This window comes from Ranitomeya variabilis, chromosome 7 (assembly GCF_051348905.1).
Source record: "Ranitomeya variabilis isolate aRanVar5 chromosome 7, aRanVar5.hap1, whole genome shotgun sequence".
Taxonomy (NCBI): domain Eukaryota; kingdom Metazoa; phylum Chordata; class Amphibia; order Anura; family Dendrobatidae; genus Ranitomeya; species Ranitomeya variabilis.
Window position 1 is genome coordinate 88,202,009 of NC_135238.1, and position 24,430 is coordinate 88,226,438.

Sequence of the window (24,430 nt, forward strand, 5' to 3'; positions counted from 1 at the left end):
ACCTAGTCAGCATGTGATCGCATTTATGCAAATCACATATTTGCGGTCACACTAGTTCCACTGCCAGTGCCGGCACTGGAGAAGCCTCACAACGAGCAGTGCAAGCAATGTGGGGATTCATGAGTCAGGAGTTACATAAAATGACTGCAGACGTGTAGCTTAACACTGGAAAACCCCTTTAACTAAGGTTTATTATTAACACAAAATGGCCATAATACATACTGGTTCAGCAGGGACTGCTTACAGTATTTGTGGCTACAAAAACTACCTATATGGCCCAGAATGTAACATTGGTTGTATCATCTGGAACTAAAGCCTGTGAGCAATAACATGTCCTCCCAAAACTATTTTTAGTCATATGAATTGTTACAAAATGCATGAAAGATTTACCTCTTTTACAAATCGATAGTCATAAACAGTGTTTTCTTTGGGAATGGGAACGGTAAAAGGCTTTTCAGGTGGATCAACAGGATGTAAGATTTTAAATCGAGTCCTTGTTTCTTCACTAAGTGGTCCTTCAATAATTTCCCTCAGGAGTTTGTCAAACTTCACATGATCGTCTTCCTTACAGCTTCCTCCAATGGACCAAACCAGAGAAAACAAAAAAATGCCCTTGAAGAGGAAAAATACTCAGGATTAAAACTGGATTGTCTAATTCAGCTGTAGTGGGCTTCAAAACTCAAGTGGACATTTTATCCTGAAGTGGATTGGTGACACATAAATCCTCAGTTCAATAAGCTTCCAAATGCTGTTGAATTGATCTACATACCTCTAGCCACGAGCAAATGTCCCTCTCATTCATGCTATGAATTACAGATTCATCTGAAAACTCATCCAACATACAATCCATCAGATTCATAAGAGATCGGACTAAATTTGTATCAGAAGTTGGTGACAATTCCTAAATATCAAGAAAGAAAGAATAATCAATGGAAAACACACACATATTCTACAACATATGTAGATATGGAAATTTCCTCCTAACAACTTGGTGTCCATAATAAACACTTGTATTGTCGTGTATATGTATGCTCAGAAATGTATTGTTAGTAAGTTTTTTATTACCTTGGCACATTTTCGAATCATTTGAAGGCACGGAGGAACCATCCTATCAAACAACCCTTCAATAAAACTTTTATGCATTTTGCTGAGTCCAGTAGGTAAAATGTTGAGCCAGGAAACCATAACTGGTCTCCATCCAAGCATAGTTGGTTCCATGTAAATCATTCCACATCTAGATACCTGTAAAAATTAAAAATTAGATATGATTATTCTCTCTCCCATCAATTTATCTACACTCTGAGGGGAAAAATCATCTACCAGGCATCTAAAATGTACAACGCTATCTTGCGATGATACCACCATTTGTTTTAGAATCACTGATAGTATTGGAAAATAACGTGTCATGTGACCTTAAGGTACAGTTTTAAATGTATAAAAAAAAATTTTCATAGGCCCCTGGTATTCCTAACTAGAAAAGATGTTTCCCAATTCATAGAAAAGTAAAAACAGGAAAAAGCACGGCATGTACGTCACTCTCAGTGTGCTAACCCAAAGCAATGCTAAGAAGAAATGGTTGGAAAGAGAAAATAACCACAGATTTAGAAAGAGGAGAAGACACAAGATAAAGTAGGCCTGCACTCACGCAGAGCAGTAAAGGATTCTGTCTTATACTTTATTATTCAGAAACCTAGAAGAGATAGCAGAGAATCTGTTCTAGTGTGCCAACTCCCACTGGCTGATCCTCACAATAGCAGGATTTACTCTGATTGAACTATTGGGCATGTGTTTCTACAAGTACTAAAGAACCTATCAGAAAAAAAATCCAAAAATATGATGGTGTAGTTCCTTAAAAACAAGCCAGTAGATCCTTTTGCAACCCCAAAGTACTTCTTCAGCAACAAGAAATCGGATTTTGAAGTTAAGTGTGGAAGTGCATTGGGGCGTGACGATGCACAACAGTTCCTTAGCCTGCACTATATTCTAGAATTTGCAGCATCCCTTACTGGCTGACTGACAGGCCAGTGGCCAGCGTGCCAGAGCAAATGACCTGCCAATCAGCTAGGGGATGCACTGTTAGTTTAGGAATGAAGCGGAGGCTGAGGAGCTGTTTAAGTGAATCGTCAAGCCCCAATGCACTTCCAGACTGAAATTCAAATCACAATTTCTCAGTGCTGATGCAGCACTTTTTGCTCATAATGGGATTGACTGGCTTTTCTTTTCAAGCACTACACAATCGTATAATGGTTTGGGCAGATAAAAGTGTCTGACAGGTTCCTTTTAATACAATAATTAGATGTACAAAATAAGAAGAGACCGAGAGGCCAGGTATTATCATAACACATATGTGACAAAAATATCTAGTCACTGGATTACTTTCAAAAAGTTCAAATTGAAAAAAAGGCTATGGTGGTCAAATAGGACTACTCCTCGCCATGGGTTGTGTCTGGTATGGAAACTCAGCTAAACTGAAGTGAAAGCAAAGGGAACCGATATCTACCTGAAGATAAAGAGTTAATCCACAAGTAAATAGCTATAGTAAAAAAATGAACTTTATTCCTTTGGTAGTATTAATATGCTGTAGAGCCAGCTGTCAATCAAGGTGCAAAGTGTGATTATAACCTACAGTATAAGGAGTGGTCACTAAAGCCACTGTGTGCACAACCCTAATCCTTAACACCTGCAGAGCGGCTACAGTCACTACTCACTACACTGAGTGGAGGCTGTATTACGCCCAGCACTTTGATTGGCAGCTGGCTCTGCAGCGCATCAGGTGGTCATTCAAGTCATAGAGAATGCTTATAATTGATGCTCACAGTGTTCTTAGCTGTGAATTAAGCACTTTGCTCACCACCTCTATGACTGAAAGCTGGGGCTACCGAGAGGAATAAAGTTCATTTTCTCCCGAAAGCCGCACTTTCACTTTCAGTAGGGCCGCCGGACAGCATTGTAACCCTTTATACCTGGAGATTATCCCTATATCTGCAGGTAAATAGCATTATTGTAGGTGACAGTTTTGCTTTAATACTATATAGAATCTGTGAATTGATGTAGTGCTATTTTTGAAGAAAACAGCCATGTTCAGCCTCATAAGACAAACCTATAAGGTAAGATTTAGGCAAGTGTATCTAAAAAATGACCGAATGTTAGGTGCATCTCGTAATTCTACATCTTCAGATTATTAAATAGTTTAAACATTTCCCCACCAGAAAAGCTGTGGATACTTACTGTGGCAGGAGACGCTACTTCTAAATCCATAGGCTCGAATATCAGGCTCATTTGAGGAGACATCTGAATAATCTCTCCACTCATCAAACACAACTTTTTGTTGTCATCTAACACTGTATTCATGTTTTCAATCCATACAGCATCAACTGGTCCATCAAAAATAAGCCATTTTCTATCTGGAGTCTAAAAGCATATAAACATTAATTCTTTTAGAAAGTCCAGTTTTATAGCAAAATGAAGGTAGTGTTACCCTCATCAGATGAATAGTTAATTCAATTAAAAAATAGAAGTTACATTAGTGAACAAAACAAGAGAAGAAATGCCTTGTTGTTGATCCAGCAGACAACTGACTATGAAAGGGCATAACTCAACAAAGTAAACCCCTTCCCATCTCATGCCGTCAGCAATGGCACCAGTTGGAATAATAGTGTCACAAGACCTGAGAAAGGTCTACATGAAGATCAGCAAAGCAAAGCTTTACTTCTCAGCAAGAATATTGCAGCAAAAGAGATAAATGTAACAAAGATGGAGCTGCAACCATCTCTCCAGGCTGACCACAGAAAGTAACAGGGACATCTGGTGATGAAGAAGTATGAAGAAAATCAACATGCTAGTCCACTGTACTTAGCTAAGGAAGTAGAAAGCCAAACCGGGGTGTTTTCTGTGACACAACACGGCATACACTACAAAGGAATGGCATGCATAGGTGTTATCTATGAAGGAAGCCTCTCTTAAAGCCTATGGATAAAAAAGCCCAACTACAATTTTCCAGGGTTCATGCTGAAAAATCGGAAAACTACTCTGGAGTGATGGGACCAAGATAAATGTTTTTGTAACTATTAGCGTCAAAACTGAATGGCATTGCAAAGGTGAGGAGTACAAAGAAAAATATATGGTGCCTACAGTGAATCATGTTGGTAGCAGTGTCATAATACGTGGCTGAATGACTGCTCATATCAGGGAGCCATATTTCATTGATGGTATCATGAATTAACAGATGTACTTTTCTATATTGAATGTGACCATGGTAGACAGGCACGTTTCCAACATGACAATGTTGTAAAACACACATCTAAGGCCACTTTTGCAATACATACAAAATACTAGATGTAGTAGTTTTTGATGTAGCATGTATTCATTTTTTTAATTGATTAATTTGAGTAAAACTGAAGATTTTGTAATGAACGTTATATTATTAACCTTACGGTTATGCTATGAGTTATAAAAATGTCCTATGAAACTCAGTCTTGTCAAAATTTTTAAAATTGTTCTTGTGTTTAGTGAGATGTTGATTAAAATTTTACTTTTCAAAGCAGGTGTACTCATTTATGTAGAACGCTGTATATATAAATACAATTAAGAGGGCAATTCCATGGAATATCATTATAGACATGGCAACTTACCATTGAAGAAGCAAATGCCCTGAAACTAACAGCCAATATTCCATCTGACCATTCATGAGACACTGGATCAAACTGTCCATAAAGTTGACCCATAGTTATTGATTTTGGGTTCAGTACTGTAATTTGAACCTTATTTTCATCTAAAAGGCCCTGAAAAAAAACAAAAACATTTTATATCAAGCGGTCTATTATAAACTGTTGACCAGGACCCTTCTCTGCAGCATAGGAATGCCTATAACATGTAGACATTTAAGCACTGTTGTATGAGATTCCAACCACAGTAAGCCCCTTTTGTTTCCCATCTGATTAGTGCTGTCATTGAGATTCATGAGAATCCACATCTACTATATAATTGTCTAAGGGTCACTTCCGTCTGTCTGTCTGTCTGTAATGGAAATCCCAAGTCTCTGATTGGTAGCGGCAAAACAGCCATGACCAATCAGCGACGGGCACAGTCCGGTGGCAAAATGGCCGCTCCTTAATCCCCGCAGTCAGTGCCCGCTCCATACTCCCCTCCAGTCAGCGCTCACACAGGGTTAATGGCAGCGTTAACGGACCGCGTTATGCCGCGGTGTAACGCACTCCGTTAATGCTGCTATTAACCCTGTGTGACCACCTTTTTACTATTAATGCTGCCTATGCAGCATCAATAGTAAAAAGATCTAATGTTAAAAATAATAATGAAAAAAAAAATAGTTATATACTCACCGTCCGTCGGCCCCTCGGATCCAGAACAGGCCTTTCCCGCTCCTCGCGACGCTCCGGTGACCGCTCTATGCATTGCGATCTCGCGAGATGATGACGTAGCGGTCTCGCGGGACCGCTACGTCATCATCTCGCGAGACCGCAATGGACTCTTGGGACCGGAGCGCACGAGGAGCATCCGTAAACGCTTCGCCTGGATCCGGGGGCCAACAGAAGGAGAGTATATAACTATTTTTTATTTTAATTCTTTTTTTTAACAGGGATATGATGCCCACATTGCTATATACTACGTGGGCTGTGCAATATACTATGTGGGCTGTGCAATATAATACGTGGGCTGTGCAATATACTACATGGGCTGTGCAATATACAATGTTGGCTGTGCAATATACTACGTGGGCTGTGCAATATACTACATGGGCTGTGCAATATACTGCGTGGCTGTGCAATATACTATGTGGCTGTGCAATATACTACATGGCTGTGCTATAAACTTTGTGGGCTGTGCTATATACTACGTGGGCTGTGTTATACACTACGTGGGATGTTATATACTACTTGGCCTGTGTTATACACTACGTGGGCTGTGTTATACACTACGTGGGCTGTGTTGTACACTACATGGGCTGTTATACACTACATGGGCTGTGTTATATACTGTGTGCGTGGGCTGTTATATACTATGTGAGCTGTGTTGTATGCTACATGGGCTGTTATAAAATATGTGGCTGTATTATATGCTATGTGGGCTGTTATACACTCCGTGGGCTGTGCTATATACTAGGTGGCTGTGCTATATACTCCATGGGCTGTGTTATATACTACGTGGCTGTGCTTTATACTCTGTAGGCTGTGCTGATATACTCCGTGGGCTGTGCTATATACTCCGTGGACTGTGCTATATACTACGTGGCTGTGCTATATACTACGTGGCTGTGCAATATACTACGTGGCTGTGCTATGTACTACGTGGCTGTGCTAGTTACTACATGGGCTGTTATATACTACGTGGCTGTGCTATATACTACGTGGCCGGCAGCGAACAATCAGCGACAGGCGCAGTCCGGCCGCGAATTGGCGTGGGATTTGAACCACGCTTCACTAATTGGTCACGGCTGGCCGAATCCTGTGTATTCAATGTATTATTCTAAAATCTTCATAAATAAACTACATACATATTCTAGAATACCCGATGCGTTAGAATCGGGCTACCATCTAGTGACTAAATATAATTATCTCTGCTTCCCACCTGACTTGAAATGTGTCAGTTTCCATATACTGTATGCATAAATGCAGGTCTATGAATAAATTTCTAACACGGCACGTATTGTTTTTTTTCGAAACCGTTTCCAATTCTAGTCCCAATGTTCCTTCGGATATCTTTCATGCTGAAATATCCAAATAAGTTGGTTTACTGTATGCTGACTATTCAGCAACAATCAGACAAGTAAAGGTATTTGAGGATTGATTTCAGGAGATATGTGTACATATTGTTGGGTATTCTCAAATACTTCTACATTATTACATAAATCAGTAGGAACTAGGTAGACAAATGGTACCTAAGTCCGCAGTACACCCTATAAGACACTGCCAAGATGGATCACATAGAAATATCCCAGGTAGGCATGAGGACAACACTTAAGTGCTAGGAACAATACTAATGTTTAGGCAATACCTTTTCACAAATGTCATTCAGTGCTGCAGCCAAGACTCGGTAGGCTGAAGTCTTGCCACCAAAAGGCTCTCCAACAATCATAAAACCATGGCGCACAATCATCATTTCATATATCTGCAGAATTTTTTCTGCAAAGAAGTTGGTCATCTGCAAATTCATTCGATCACAATTTTCTTTTATTGCCTCCATGAAGATCTTATAATCCGCTTTTGGAAGTTTCACTCCAGGAAACAGATCAGACGTAATGCCCTAAGGAAAGCACAGAACGTACAAGCTCACCATCATTTGTTTGTTTTACGTCACTTTTCTTTTCTTTTCTCTTGTGGTATCCGCTGACGCTTATTGTGCCAAATTCATCAAAATGGTGCACGCAGCTCATGAATTTGGGGCAAAGTCAAAATAAAGGACTACGTTCTTGTCATTACCATTTTTGCGGCTTTTTGAACAAAAAGTTGCAAATTTTTCAAAATTTCACAAAAAAATAAATTTTTTTTGAAAGACATGTATAAAACTACACAGGGGGCGCATGGAGAAGAGTTGAGCCAAATTTTGTGAAAAGTCGCAAATTGTTGAAAACATTTATAATCATTAAAATTCACCCACATATGGGAAAATGAAAAAAACAAAAAAACAAGTGAGCACATATAAAATAGATTGCAAAAAAGGCTTGAATAGTCTAATGAATCAAGTGCAAACTAAAAAGTAGCAAAACAAGATAAAAATAGATGTAAAGGCAATGATGAATCGGGGCCAATATCGTCAAAGACATTCATTTTTCAAACACCATTTCCAAGAACCTAAGACAAATAATTAAAATGATTGCTTACATGTTAACATGAAAATAGCATTATCACGAATAAACGAGTTCTGCTCCTCAATGCTCCTCCTCCCCACTGGGATATTACAGCACAGATCAGTGGGCGTGGCTTGGAATGGGTAGCCACGCCCCCTGATCTCAGACTGCATGGAGGAGATGATATCAGGTGGCGGTTCCAGAAGCCAGGAGTAGGCCATGTCCACGATCTCTAAATCCCAGAAGGGAGGGGGAGCAGTGATGAGCAGCATCAGCGTCACATTCAACAGCAGCTACTGTCAGGATTTGAAACAACAGGACTTGAAAAACATATTTTGGATTAGCTCTACTCTAGTTTAATGGAGCTAATCTGTGAATTTTTAGCATAGAATCCACATGAATAACGAACATAATGTGGATTTTATAACCCACGCCATGTTCATTACTCTGAGCAGAGCATGTGAATGGAGCAAAAAATACCCTGTTCACATGCACTCTGACGGAATGTTAGTAGATTTGGTAAAAATTCTTCACAAAATCCTTGCCTTAATTCCTGACAGAATCCGTAATCTATGAATACTGAACTATACAGTAATTGAATGAAATTTAGGACTACTTAAAGCTATTTAGGAGACTAGGCAAGAAGCAAAATTTCACTCTGGAGGAGAAGTAATCGCTGAGACATGTCAGAAGTGCAGTGCAAATTGAGACCTAAATTATCTTTTCCCTTTTCTTAAATATTCCATTGTTAAGACTCCCAATTGTCTTTATTACCCTCAATAACTGGTTTTTGGACAACTATATTAAGAATTGTAGGACTTACCTCAAAAAGAGGCAGATCATGGGACAGAAATTTTGGCAGATTTACATCAATTATAGATCTAAGGAGCAAAATCTCTTCATTTTCATTTGGATATTTCAGCTGTAAAATATAAATTAATCAATGTAAACATTAAATATTTAACACTTAGGACCTATGAAAACAATTTAGGTGCATGGGCATAGAGAAATCTACTAACACTTTATATTGCTAATGACCATGGCAAATAAATGGAAATTGTATAAGAAACAGATGTGCTCATAAAACAATACATCCCTTTATCCCAGGTACTGTAAGGAAGGTTCTATACACAGCAGCCAATGACTTAAGGTACCATCACACTCAGCAACTTTGCAAAGAGAACGACAACAATCCGTGACGTTGCAGCGTCCTGGATAGCGATCTCGTTGTGTTTGACACGCAGCAGCGATCTGGATCTCGCTGTGCCATCGCTGGTCGGAGCTAGAAGTCCAGAACTTTATTTCGTCACCAGGTCGGCGTGTATCGTCATGTTTGACATCAAAAGCAACGACGCCAACAACGAGCATAGGGGGCGTTGCAGCGTCTCCTTCTAGCCAGTCGGTACACTCCGGCTGTTTGACATGGAGCTAACAACCAGCGAGAACGAGAAGTGAGTCGCCGTTACGTCACTGGATCGCTCCTGCATCGTTCTGGAGTTGCTGTGTTTGACATCTCTACAGCGACCTAAACAGCGACGCTCCAGCGATCTAGTTTAGGTCGGCTCGTTGTCTATATCGCCGCAGCGTCGCTGAGTGTGACGGTACCTTTAGGCCTCTTTCACACTTTCATTTTTTACAATCAGTAACAATCCAACAAAATGTTGAAAAGACAGATCTTGTGCAGATTGTAAAAAACAAATGCACTGGGTCCTTTTTTTGTGATGGATCCGTCGAGGCTATGTGCACCCGTTGTGTATACGTTTTTCTGTGGTGAAAATGCATGCACAACACAACCCAGGTTAAAAATAAGTTAAAAAAATAAAAAATCATGATATTCTTACCTTCTGGCGTCCCCCGCAGCCTTCCGCGGCCTTCCCGATGCTCGAGATGCTGCCGGCAGCTCCTGTTCCCAGTAATGCATTGCGAAATGATCCGATGATGTAGCGGTCTCATAAGACCGCTACATCATCACAGGTCATTGTCTCGCAATGCATTACTGGGAACTGGAGAAGCTGGGAGCATCGCTAGCATTGGGAAGGCTGCGGGAAGGCTGCGGGGGACGCCGGAAGGTAAGAATATCACAAATTTTTTTTAAACTATTTTTAACATTATATCTTTTTACTATTGATGCTGCATAGGCAGCATCAATAGTAAAAAGAGAGCGAGAGAGAATTTCCCTGACGGGAAATTCTTCTGCACATGCTCAGTTTCAAAAGACGGCATCCATCGCTGGATTCCTGCTTTTGACAGGCGACGGATCCTGCGCCCATATGCTTCAATTATAGCCAACGACGGGCAGCGTAGGATCCGTCGCTGAGCGATTTTCCGACGTACAGAAAAAATGTCCCTCTGTGCGTTGTCTCCGCCTGACGGACAGCAATTTTACGACGGATCCAGTGCACGACGGATGAAACAGAAGGCCATCCGTCACAATCCGTCGCTATTACAAGTCTATGAGAAAAAAACGGATCCAGCAGAAACATTTGCTGGATCCGTTTTTTTTTCACAAAACTACGCATTGTGATGGAAAAAGAAAGACGGAAGTGTGAAAGAGGCCTTAGTCATAAGACCATGGCTCTGAGACATTAGGACCAGTGTTGTTCACACTGGTCTTGGTGCCTGGGAGTGCTGGGTCAGATGCTGCCATTCCATGAACAGGATCTTGATGATTTGTGTGCCAAAGTGAATTCAGCATGGCAGAACATTTCTCAGACAACCATTAATAACCTCATTGATAACAGCCAAAGCATGCAAGTGGGTGTAGTTCTGTGTGTGGTGCTCATACCCAGTCCTGAATAAACAAGAGGTTTTTTGAAAATGTTGTCACCATTATACTGTTTTTTTTTATCAAGGGCAAATCGTACATGTCTATCAATCCTGTAATTTCCATAGTTCCACAACATTTTCTTCTTGGTGTTGCAATTTCAGTTTTGAGCAGTATAGGTATATATCAATTTAATAATATTTTGAGTGACCACCACCCTTTGCCTTCAAAGAAGCATCCATTCTTCTTGGTACACTAGCACATAGTTTTTGAAGGAATTCAAAAGGGAGATTGTTCCACTGTAATCCAGAATTGACCACATACGTTATCTCCTGTCTCTATGTGTAATACCAGACAGACTTGAGGATGTTGAGATCAGGGCTTTATGGTGGCCATATTATCACATCCAGGACTTTACTGTGAACATAGCTTTTAATGCCACTGGGTGTATGTTTGGCCTGTTGCAGAATAAATGTGGATCCAATGAAAAGCCGCATTGATGGTACTGAAAGATGAATAAGTATCTTCCTGAAAATTTCAGCATTGAGGACAATATACCGTAAGTCTTTACCAAATCCTCAACTCAATTTCCTGAATTAGGAGTGAGGTCCCTGCTTGCAAGCTTACAATCTACAAGGTAATAGGGGAAACACAATAAGTGAAAAGTGCTTGTTATTTCAGGCCTAGCAATTGTAATAAACAGGGATTTTCATATAACGCTGCATGATCCGGTCATCAGCCAGTGTGTTTAAATGCAATTATCGAGTGCAGTTATCATTTGCATGGAGGGTGTGGAGATAGATGAATAGCAGGGAGCAGCTTCTGAATAATATTTAGAAGGAGGAAATAAGGAAGCGTTACAGTGGAGGAAATAAGTATTTGATCCTTTGCTGATGTTGTAAGTATGCCCACTGACAAAGACATGAACAGTCTATAATATTAAGGGTAGGTTAATTTTAATATTGAGAGAATATCAAAAATAAAATCCAGAAACTCACATTATATAAATTTATTTGCATTTTGCAGTGAGAAATAAGTATTTGATCCCCTACCAACCATTAAGAGTTCGGGCTCCTACAGACCAGTCACACGCTCCTAATCAACTCGTTACCTGCATTAAAGACAGCAGTCTTACACAGTTAGCTTTATAAAAGATTCCTGTCCACAGACTCAATTTATTTGTCAGACTCTAACCTCTACAACATGGACAAAACCAAAGAGCTTTATAAGGATGTGAGGGACAAGATCATAGAACTGCACAAAGCTCGAATGGGCTACAAAACCATAAGTAAGACACTTGGTGAGAAGGAGACAACTGTTGGTGCAATAGTAAGAAAATGGAAGAAATACAAAATGACTGCCAAATGACATCGATCTGGGGCACCATACAAAATCTCACCTCGTGGGGTATCCTTGATCATGAGGAAGGTGAGAGATCAGCCTAAAACTACACGGGGGGAAATTTTTAAAGATCTCAAGGCAGCTGTGAACACAGTCACCAAGAAAACCATTGGTAACACATTACGCCGTAAAGGCTTGAGAATCCTGCAGTGCCCGCAAGGTCCACCTGCTCAAGAAGGCACATGTGCAGGCCCGTCTGAAGTTTGCCAATGAACAACTGAATGATTCTGTGAGTGATTGGGAGAAGGTGCTGTGGTCAGAGGAGACAAAAATTGAAGTATTTGGCATTAACTCAACTCGCCATGTTTGGAGGAAGAGAATGATGCCTATGACCCAAAGAACACAGTCCCCACTGTCAAGCATGGAGGTGAAAACATGTTTTGGGGTGTTTCTCTGCTAAGACACAGGACTACTTCACCGCATCAATGGGAGAATGGATGGAGCCATGTACTGTAAAATCCTGAGTGACAACCTCCTTCCCTCTGCCAGGACATTAAAAATGGGTAGTGGCTTTGTATTCCAGCAAGACAATGACACAAAACATACAGCCAAGGCAACAAAAGAGTGGCTCAAAAAGAAGCATTAAGGTCATGGAGTGGCCTAGCCAGTCTCCAGACCTTAATCCCATACAAAACTTATGGAGGGAGTTGAAGGTCCAAGTTGCAAAGCAACAGCCTCAAAATTTTAATGATTTAGAGAGAATCTGCAGAGAAGTGGACCAAACTTCCTCCTGACGTGCGAAAACCTCATCATCAACTATAAAAAAACATCTGACTGCTGTGCTTGCCAACAAGGGTTTTGCCACCAACTATTAAGTCTAGTTTGTGTTATGATCCCAGTGGCTGGGGATCACAGGAAATACCAGCTAAGTTAATAGGCAAAGAACAAGCTCTAGGGAGGTGGTAACTGGACTGACCGCAAATCTGATCCTATCCAAACACACTAAAGGTAGCCGGTGAACGTGCCTAAAATCCTGGACGTCTCGACGCAGCCTGAGAAACTGACTACCCCTAAAGAGAAAGCAAGACCTCACTTGCCTCAAGAGAAATAACCCCAAAGATATAGGAAGCCCCCAACAAATAACAACGGTGAGGTAAGGAGAAAAGACACACGTAGGAATGAAAACAGATTCAGCAAATGAGGCCCGCTAATACTAGATAGCAGAAAACAGATAGAGAACGGTGCGGTCAGCAAAAAACCCTACCAAAATATCCACGCTGAGAATTCAAGACCCCCACACCAACTAACGGTGTGGGGGGGGGAGAAACTCAGCCCCCTAGAGCTACCAGCAAGCTGGAAATCACATATTAGCAAGCTGGACAAGAAACATATTGAACACAGATGATCAAAAAATGAACAAAACGGAAACTTAGCTTCTCTTGAAGAGACTGGTAGCAAGGTAGTCAGAAGGAATCAGAATAGCACTGAATACATTGACAGCAGGCATGGACTGAGAGTCCAAGTGAGCTTAAATAGAAAACCAGCCCACAGATAACGAGACAGCTAATGCCAGTCACAACCTGCAGAAAGACAGCACTCACACAGTACCACTTGTGACCACAAGAGGGAGCCCAGAAATAGAGTTCACAACAAGTTTGCCAGAGGAATCAAACACTTATTTCTCACTGCAAAATGTAAATACATTTATATAATTTATACAATGTGATTTTCTGGATTTTATTTTTGACATTCTGACTCTCAATGTTAAAATGGGCAAACTTACAAAATCAACAAGGGATCAAACTTCCCCCCACTGTTCGAAATGATAGGGTTGTTTAATGAAATGTGTTTTTAAAGCAAACTTAAAAACGTGGGGGCTAGGTATATCAGTCAGATCATCTGGAGGTTCGGATTATGGAGGATGTTAGTCTTAGGTCTGTTTCAGAATGGAGGGCACGTGTAGAGCGATAGACAGTGATGAGCGAGGAGCTATAGGGTAGTGCAGAACTGTGGAGGGATTTGTAGGTGAGAGATATGAGTTTATATTTTTTCTGTAGTGAATGGGCAACCAGTGTAATGTCTGGCACAAGGTGGAGGCATCGGAGAAGCAGCTGGACAGAAATACAACCCTGGCTGCCGCATTCAGGACGGATTGGAGAGGAGAGAGTTTAGTAAAAGGGAGACCAATCAGAATAGAGTTTCAATAGTCCAGACGAGAATGAATAAGGGCAACAGAAGGAGTTTCAGCAATTTTAAAGGTGAGAAAAGGTCAGATTTTGTAGATGTTTTTAAGATTCAGACAACATGAGTGAGTGAGCGATTGGATATAGGGAATAAAGGAAAGTTCTCTGTCAAATATAACCCCAAAGCAGCAGGCGTACTGTTTGGGAGCTATGGTTGAATCCTCCAAGGTAATTTCATTATCAGGTAGAGCTAGGTTAGTAGAGGGAAGAAACACAAGAAGTTCAGTTTTGGAGAGATTCAGTTTCAGATAGAGAGAGGACATGATGTTAGAGACAATGGACAAACAATTCTTGGTATTTTGTGTTAAGGTGGGGTTGATGTATGTATGTAGAGAAGAGGAGGCATACAGTTGTGCTCAAAAGTATACATACCCCGGCAGAAATCTTGCTTTCTTGGCCTTCTTTCAGAGAATATGAATAACACCAAAACTTTTTTGCACTTTATCTGGATTGGAGCAAGTATTGGAAGTGGAGACTTGTACACCCACTTATTGGATATGTGCCGTTCCATTTTTTCTTATATTACAGATATATATATATATATATATATATATATATATATATATATATATATATATATATATATATATATATATATATACATACACAATTTATACAGTATATATACACTGCTCAAAAAAATATAGGAAACACTTAAACAACAGAATATAACTCCAAGTAAATCAAACTTCTGTGAAATCAAACTGTCCACTTAGGAAACAACACTGTTTGACAATCAATTTCACATGCTGTTACGCCAATGGAATAGACAACAGATGGAAATTATTGGCAATTATCAAGACACACTCAATAAAAGGAGTGGTTCGGCAGGTGGAGACCACACACCACATCTCAGTACCAATGCTTTCTGGCTGATGTTTTGGTCACTTTTGAATGTTGGTTGTGCTTTCACACTCGTGGTAGCATGAGACAGACTCTACAACACACACAAGTGTCTCAGGTAGTGCAGGATAGCACATCAATGAGAGCTGTGGCAAGAAGGTTTGCTGTGTCTGTCAGTGTAGTGTCCAGAGGCTGGAGGCACTACCAGTAGACAGGCCAGTACACCAGGAGAAGTGGAGAGGGCCGTAGGAGGGCAACAACCTAGCAGCAGGACCGCTACCTCAGCCTTTGTGCAAGGAGGAACAGGAGGAGCACTGCCAGAGCCCTCCAAAATGACCTACAGCAGGCCACAAATGTGCATGTGTCTGCACAAACGGTTAGAAACCAACTCCATGAGGATGGTCTGAGTGCCCAACATCCACATATGGGGGTTGTGCTCACAGCCCAACACCATGCAGGACGCTTGGCATTTGCCACAGAACACCAGGATTGGCTAATTCGTCACTGGCGCCCTGTGCTCTTCACAGATGAAAGGAGGTGCACACTGAGCACATGTGACAGACGTGACAGAGTCTGGAGACACCTTGGAGAGTGATCTGCTGCCTGCAACATCCTTGAGCATGACCGGTTTGGCAGTGGGTCAGTAATGGTGTGGGGTGGCATTTCTTTGGAGGGCCGCACAGCCCTCCAAATGCTCGCCAGAGGCAGCCTGACTGCCATTAGGTACCGAGATGAGATCCTCAGATGCCTTTTGAGAGAATATGCTGGTGCGGTTGGCCCTGGGTTCCTCCTAATGCAGGACAATGCCAGACCTCATGTGGCTGGAGTATGTCAGCAGTTCCTGCAAGATGAAGCCATTGAAGCTATGCACTGGCCCGCCTGTTCCCCAGACCTGAATCTAATTGAACACATCTGGGACATCATGTCTCGCACCATCCACCAACGTCACATTGCACCACAGACTGTCCAGGAGTTGGCGGATGCTTTAGTCTAGGTCTTGGAGGAGATCCTTCAGGAGACCATCCGCTGCCTCATCAGGAGCATGCCCAGGCTTTGTAGGAAGGTCATATAGGCACGTGGAGGCCACACACACTACTGAGCATCATTTCCTCGTATTGAGGCATTTCCACTGAAGTTGGATCAGCCTGTAACTTCATTTTGTACTTTGATTTTGAGCCTCATTCCAACTCCAGACCTCCGTGGGATATTAGTTGTGATTTACGTAGATTATTTTTAGGTTTTATTGTTCTCAACACATTCCACTATGTAATGAATAAAGATTTACAACTGGAATATTTCATTCAGTGATATCTAGGATGTGGGATTTTAGTGTTCCCTTTATTTTTTTGAGCAGTGTATATATATGTTGTTTGAATAATGTATTTGAATTGTTGAATAATGTATTGCTCAGTAACGTCTGAAATTGTCTGCACATGTCACCTCTGATTTAAAGTTTGTACAAGTAAAATTTTATATGAGAGATAGATAAATAGATAGATTCATGAAGAGCACTGTCACCTCGTGAACAATGCCTGTCACCAAATACCCATTGTGGGGATCAGGGCCAGTTTTAGACAAAGTGGGGCCCTGGGCCAAAATAGGGCCCGAAATGCTCACATATTGCACCATCACACAGAAATATTTAGGCTGTATTTACATGCACTGAGTTCTGGCCGTTAAACGAGCGTGATCGACAATATTGAAGTCTTTCCACGCTTGTTTCCTGGCCTCTTTACATCTGAAGAAGAATGATGGGCACTGAATGATCACTAGTAGATCAATCTGTCCTGATACAGTATCATTTTATTAGCAACATATCTGCAGTTTTCCCTGGGAGATGTGCTGCTGAGAACAATGAATTCTGTTGCGGCATAAACATCTAATCACTCAATGAATAGGCACCATTTTGCTCGTTTAGTATAATGCACTCCATAGTCTTCCATATAGTATAATGCACACCTCATAGTCCTCCATATAGTATAATGTGCCCCATAGTCCTCCATATTGTATAATACACTCCACATAGTAACATAGTTACATAGTTATTAAGGTTGAAGGAAGACTTTAAGTCCATCTAGTTCAACCAATACCCTAACCTAACATGCCCTAACATGTTGATCCAGAGGAAGGCAAAACAAAACCCATGTGGCAAAGAGTACGCTCCACATTGGGGAAAAAAATTCCCGACTCCACATATGGCAATCAGACTAGTTCCCTGGATGAACGCCCTATCAAGGATTCTAGTATATATAACCTGTAACATTATACTTTTCAAGACAGGCATCCAGTCCCCTCTTAAATTTAAATAATGAATCACTCATTACAACATCATACGGCAGAGAGTTCCATAGTCTCACTGCTCTTACAGTAAAGAATCCGTGTCTGTTATTATGCTTAAACCATCTTTCCTCCAGTCATAGAGGATGCCCCCTTGTCCCTGTCTCAGGTCTATGATTAAAGAGATCATCAGAAAGGTCTTTGTACTGTCCCCTCATATATTTATACATTAAAATAAGATCACCCCTTAGCCTTCGTTTTCCAAACTAAATAGCCCCAAGTGTAATAACCTATCTTGGTATTGCAGTCCTCTAATAACCTTGGTCGCTCTTCTCTGCACCTGTTCTAGTTCAGCTTTGTCTTTCTTATACACCGGAGACCAGAACTGTACACAGTATTCTAAGTGTGGTCGAACTGTTGACTTGTATAGAGGTAAAATTATGTTCTCCTCATGAGCATCTATGCCTCTTTTAATGCATCCCTTTATTTTATTTGCCTTTGTAGCAGCTGCCTGACACTGGCCACTAAATGTGAGTTTGTCATCCACCCATACACCCAGGTCTTTTTCATTGACGGTTTTGCCCAGAGTTTTAGAATTAAGCACATAGTTATACATCTTATTACTTCTACCCAAGTGCATGGCCTTACATTTATCCCCATTAAAGCTCATTTGCCATTTATCAGCCCAAGCTTCTAGTTTACATAAATCATCCTGTAATATAAAATTGTCCTCCTCTGTATTGATTACCCTGCAGAGTTTAGTGTCATCTGCAAATATTGAAATTCTGCTTTGTATGCCTCCTCCAAGGTCATTAATAAATATGTTAAAAAGAAGAGGGCCCAATACTGACCCCTGTGGTACCCCACTGCTAACCGCGACCCAGTCAGAGTGTGCTCCATTAATAACCACCCTTTGTTTCCTATCCCTGAGCCAGCTCTTAACCCACTTACACATATTTTCCCCTATACCCATTATTCTCATTTTATGTATCAACCTTTTGTGTGGCACCGTATCAAAAGCTTTTGAAAAGTCCATATACACTATGTCCACTGGGTTCACTTGGTTCAGTCCGGAACTTACCTCTTCATAGAAATTGATCAGATTAGTCTGACAGGAATGGTCCCTAGTAAACCCATGTTGATATTGGGTCATGAGGTTATTCCTCTTCAGATACTCCAGCATAGCATCCCATAGAATGCCCTCGAGGATTTTACCCGCAGTAGAGGTTAAGCTTACTGGCCTATAATTCCGAGTTCAGTTTTTGTCCCCTTTTTGAATATTGGCACCACATTTACTATACGCCAGTCCTCCATATAGCATAATATACTTCCCATAGTCCTCCATATAGTATAATGTATGTCCCATAGTCCTACATTTAGCATAATGCACACTTAATAGTCCTCCATATAGTGTAATGTATTTCCCATAGTCCTCCATATAGTATAATGCTCTCCCCATAGTCCTTCATGTACTACAATACACTTCCGATAGTCTTCAATTTAGTATAATGCATTTCATATCCCTCCATCTAATATAATGCACCCAATAGTCTTCCATATAGTATAATGCAACTCATAGTCCTCCATACAGTATGATTAACTCCCTATAGTCCTCCATATATTGTATAATGTGCCCCCATAGGCCTCCATATATTACAATGCACTCCTCAAAGTATAATGCACCCATAGTCCTTCACATAGTATAATGCATTCCCCATAGTCCTCCAAGCCGTATAATGCATTCCTCATAGTCCTCCATACAGTATAATGCAGCCCCTTTAAAGTATAATGCACTCCCAATAGTCCTTGTTGATTATAATGCAGCCTCCATATAGTACACAGAGTATAATACAGCCTCCATAAAGTACAGAGTATAATGCACTCCCTATAGTCCTTGATAGAGTATAAAACAGCCCTCAGAGTATAATGCAGCTCCCATAGATTATAATGCAGCCCCCATAGAGTATAATGTAGCCCTCCATAGAGTATAATGCAGCCTTAAAAAGTATAATGCAGCCCTTATAGAGTATAATGCAGCCCTTATAGAGTATAATGTGACAGACGTGACAGAGTCTGGAGACACCTTGGAGAGTGATCTGCTGCCTGCAACATCCTTGAGCATGACCGGTTTGGCAGTGGGTCAGTAATGGTGTGGGGTGGCATTTCTTTGGAGGGCCGCACAGCCCTCCAAATGCTCGCCAGAGGCAGCCTGACTGCCATTAGGTACCGAGATGAGATCCTCAGATGCCTTTTGAGAGAATATGCTGGTGCGGTTGGCCCTGGGTTCCTCCTAATGCAGGACAATGCCAGACCTCATGTGGCTGGAGTATGTCAGCAGTTCCTGCAAGATGAAGCCATTGAAGCTATGCACTGGCCCGCCTGTTCCCCAGACCTGAATCTAATTGAACACATCTGGGACATCATGTCTCGCACCATCCACCAACGTCACATTGCACCACAGACTGTCCAGGAGTTGGCGGATGCTTTAGTCTAGGTCTTGGAGGAGATCCTTCAGGAGACCATCCGCTGCCTCATCAGGAGCATGCCCAGGCTTTGTAGGAAGGTCATATAGGCACGTGGAGGCCACACACACTACTGAGCATCATTTCCTCGTATTGAGGCATTTCCACTGAAGTTGGATCAGCCTGTAACTTCATTTTGTACTTTGATTTTGAGCCTCATTCCAACTCCAGACCTCCGTGGGATATTAGTTGTGATTTACGTAGATTATTTTTAGGTTTTATTGTTCTCAACACATTCCACTATGTAATGAATAAAGATTTACAACTGGAATATTTCATTCAGTGATATCTAGGATGTGGGATTTTAGTGTTCCCTTTATTTTTTTGAGCAGTGTATATATATGTTGTTTGAATAATGTATTTGAATTGTTGAATAATGTATTGCTCAGTAACGTCTGAAATTGTCTGCACATGTCACCTCTGATTTAAAGTTTGTACAAGTAAAATTTTATATGAGAGATAGATAAATAGATAGATTCATGAAGAGCACTGTCACCTCGTGAACAATGCCTGTCACCAAATACCCATTGTGGGGATCAGGGCCAGTTTTAGACAAAGTGGGGCCCTGGGCCAAAATAGGGCCCGAAATGCTCACATATTGCACCATCACACAGAAATATTTAGGCTGTATTTACATGCACTGAGTTCTGGCCGTTAAACGAGCGTGATCGACAATATTGAAGTCTTTCCACGCTTGTTTCCTGGCCTCTTTACATCTGAAGAAGAATGATGGGCACTGAATGATCACTAGTAGATCAATCTGTCCTGATACAGTATCATTTTATTAGCAACATATCTGCAGTTTTCCCTGGGAGATGTGCTGCTGAGAACAATGAATTCTGTTGCGGCATAAACATCTAATCACTCAATGAATAGGCACCATTTTGCTCGTTTAGTATAATGCACTCCATAGTCTTCCATATAGTATAATGCACACCTCATAGTCCTCCATATAGTATAATGTGCCCCATAGTCCTCCATATTGTATAATACACTCCACATAGTAACATAGTTACATAGTTATTAAGGTTGAAGGAAGACTTTAAGTCCATCTAGTTCAACCAATACCCTAACCTAACATGCCCTAACATGTTGATCCAGAGGAAGGCAAAACAAAACCCATGTGGCAAAGAGTAAGCTCCACATTGGGGAAAAAAATTCCCGACTCCACATATGGCAATCAGACTAGTTCCCTGGATGAACGCCCTATCAAGGATTCTAGTATATATAACCTGTAACATTATACTTTTCAAGACAGGCATCCAGTCCCCTCTTAAATTTAAATAATGAATCACTCATTACAACATCATACGGCAGAGAGTTCCATAGTCTCACTGCTCTTACAGTAAAGAATCCGTGTCTGTTATTATGCTTAAACCATCTTTCCTCCAGTCATAGAGGATGCCCCCTTGTCCCTGTCTCAGGTCTATGATTAAAGAGATCATCAGAAAGGTCTTTGTACTGTCCCCTCATATATTTATACATTAAAATAAGATCACCCCTTAGCCTTCGTTTTCCAAACTAAATAGCCCCAAGTGTAATAACCTATCTTGGTATTGCAGTCCTCTAATAACCTTGGTCGCTCTTCTCTGCACCTGTTCTAGTTCAGCTTTGTCTTTCTTATACACCGGAGACCAGAACTGTACACAGTATTCTAAGTGTGGTCGAACTGTTGACTTGTATAGAGGTAAAATTATGTTCTCCTCATGAGCATCTATGCCTCTTTTAATGCATCCCTTTATTTTATTTGCCTTTGTAGCAGCTGCCTGACACTGGCCACTAAATGTGAGTTTGTCATCCACCCATACACCCAGGTCTTTTTCATTGACGGTTTTGCCCAGAGTTTTAGAATTAAGCACATAGTTATACATCTTATTACTTCTACCCAAGTGCATGGCCTTACATTTATCCCCATTAAAGCTCATTTGCCATTTATCAGCCCAAGCTTCTAGTTTACATAAATCATCCTGTAATATAAAATTGTCCTCCTCTGTATTGATTACCCTGCAGAGTTTAGTGTCATCTGCAAATATTGAAATTCTGCTTTGTATGCCTCCTCCAAGGTCATTAATAAATATGTTAAAAAGAAGAGGGCCCAATACTGACCCCTGTGGTACCCCACTGCTAACCGCGACCCAGTCAGAGTGTGCTCCATTAATAACCACCCTTTGTTTCCTATCCCTGAGCCAGCTCTTAACCCACTTACACATATTTTCCCCTATACCCATTATTCTCATTTTATGTATCAACCTTTTGTGTGGCACCGTATCAAAAGCTTTTGAAAAGTCCATATACACTATGTCCACTGGGTTCACTTGGTTCAGTCCGGAACTTACCTCTTCATAGAAATTGATCAGATTAGTCTGACAGGAATGGTCCCTAGTAAACCCATGTTGATATTGGGTCATGAGGTTATTCCTCTTCAGATACTCCAGCATAGCATCCCATAGAATGCCCTCGAGGATTTTACCCGCAGTAGAGGTTAAGCTTACTGGCCTATAATTCCGAGTTCAGTTTTTGTCCCCTTTTTGAATATTGGCACCACATTTACTATACGCCAGTCCTCCATATAGCATAATATACTTCCCATAGTCCTCCATATAGTATAATGTATGTCCCATAGTCCTACATTTAGCATAATGCACACTTAATAGTCCTCCATATAGTGTAATGTATTTCCCATAGTCCTCCATATAGTACAATGCTCTCCCCATAGTCCTTCATGTACTACAATACACTTCCGATAGTCTTCAATTTAGTATAATGCATTTCATATCCCTCCATCTAATATAATGCACCCAATAGTCTTCCATATAGTATAATGCAACTCATAGTCCTCCATACAGTATGATTAACTCCCTATAGTCCTCCATATATTGTATAATGTGCCCCCATAGGCCTCCATATATTACAATGCACTCCTCAAAGTATAATGCACCCATAGTCCTTCACATAGTATAATGCATTCCCCATAGTCCTCCAAGCCGTATAATGCATTCCTCATAGTCCTCCATACAGTATAATGCAGCCCCTTTAAAGTATAATGCACTCCCAATAGTCCTTGTTGATTATAATGCAGCCTCCATATAGTACACAGAGTATAATACAGCCTCCATAAAGTACAGAGTATAATGCACTCCCTATAGTCCTTGATAGAGTATAAAACAGCCCTCATAGAGTATAATGCAGCTCCCATAGATTATAATGCAGCCCCCATAGAGTATAATGTAGCCCTCCATAGAGTATAATGCAGCCTTAAAAAGTATAATGCAGCCCTTATAGAGTATAATGCAGCCCTTATAGAGTATAATGCAGCCCCTATAGAGTATAACGTAGCCCTCCATAGAGTATAATGCAGCATCATAGAGTATAATGCAGCCCCATAAAGCATAATGCAGTCCCCATATAGTATAATGGAAACAACATATTACTTCAGGATTATGGCCAACACGTAATCACTGATATAAAAATAAATACATACTCACCTCTCCCCATTGCCCCACGGCTCCGGTCTCTGCAGTATATCTACTCAGCAGTTCCACTGATCGCCAAAACGTGGCATGCAATGAAGTGATGTCATTGCACCCGCTGTTGTGAATTCTGTTGTGGGTTCTGCTCTTGGGCTCCCTCCGGTGGTTATAAGTGGTAGTGCTGCTGTTTGTCCTTCACAACAGTCATCAGCTGCTTCCACTTTGGACGGGGCTATTTAGTCTGGCTCCTTCCTTTAGTGAGTGCCAGTTGTCCATTGTTTTCTAGGGATCCACATCTCTGCTTGGTTTCTCCTTCTGGATTGTCCAAATCATCAAAGATAAGTCCTGGCTCTGTTTTTGCAGTCCACATGCGGTGGACTTAATAGTTCTGTGAATTGCTATGTTTTTTCTTGTCCAGCTTTGTCTGTGTAAAGATTTATTCAGTCAAGTTGGAAGCTCTGGAGTCACAGAGTTACCCTCCATGCCTTTAGTTAGGTGTGAAGTTTTTTGTATTCTCTGTGGTGGATTTTGTAGTATTTTTTATACTGACCGCACAGTACTCTGTCCTGTCTTTTCTTTCTAGGTAGCGTGGCCTCCTTTGCTAAATTCTGTTTTCAGTCTGCGTTTGTAATTTCCCTCTCCTCTCACAGTCAATATTTGTGGGGGGCTGCCTTTCCTTTGGGAATTTTCTCTGAGGCAAGATAGTATTCCTGTTTCTTTCTTTAGGGGTAATTAGTCCTCCAGGCGTGACGAGGTGTCTAGGGAGTGACAGGAACATCCCACGGCTACTTCTAGTTGATGTGTTAAGTTCAGGGTCTGCGGTCAGTATAGAGGCCACCTACTCCAGAGCTCGTCCATGCTGCTCCTAGGCCACCAGTTCATAACAGTACAACTGGCCAACAATGAGTTAACTGCATCTCAAAAGAAGGGAAAGAAAGTGCTGAGCCATTTATTTTTCTGTACTCTGTTGTGTTTTTTTTTCCCTCTTCACTTCTGGGTGGCTCAGGAGTTAGGCGTTGACATGGATGTTCAGGGACTTGCTTCTCGGGTGGATCAACTTGCTGCTAGAGTATAGGGTATTTCTGATTATATCGTGCAGACTCCTGTTTTAGAGCCTAGAATTCCTACCCCCGATCTGTTCTTCGGGGACAGGTCCAAATTTTTGA

The 24,430-nt window shown here is 41.1% G+C and overlaps 1 protein-coding gene across 2 annotated transcripts in view; it reads right to left on the reverse strand.

Annotated features, from left to right (window-relative positions):
* DNAH7 (dynein axonemal heavy chain 7) overlaps positions 1-24,430 on the reverse strand; it is a 564,416-nt gene that overhangs the window by 244,638 nt on the left and 295,348 nt on the right. For both annotated transcript variants that reach the window (XM_077275383.1, XM_077275384.1), the window contains exons 28-34: positions 8,628-8,726; positions 7,012-7,260; positions 4,632-4,781; positions 3,229-3,411; positions 1,066-1,242; positions 770-901; positions 391-612 (exon numbers count right to left, since the gene is read on the reverse strand). In XM_077275383.1, the coding sequence (XP_077131498.1) occupies positions 391-612; positions 770-901; positions 1,066-1,242; positions 3,229-3,411; positions 4,632-4,781; positions 7,012-7,260; positions 8,628-8,726 (1,212 nt within the window). The remainder of the gene's footprint in view (positions 1-390; positions 613-769; positions 902-1,065; positions 1,243-3,228; positions 3,412-4,631; positions 4,782-7,011; positions 7,261-8,627; positions 8,727-24,430) is intronic.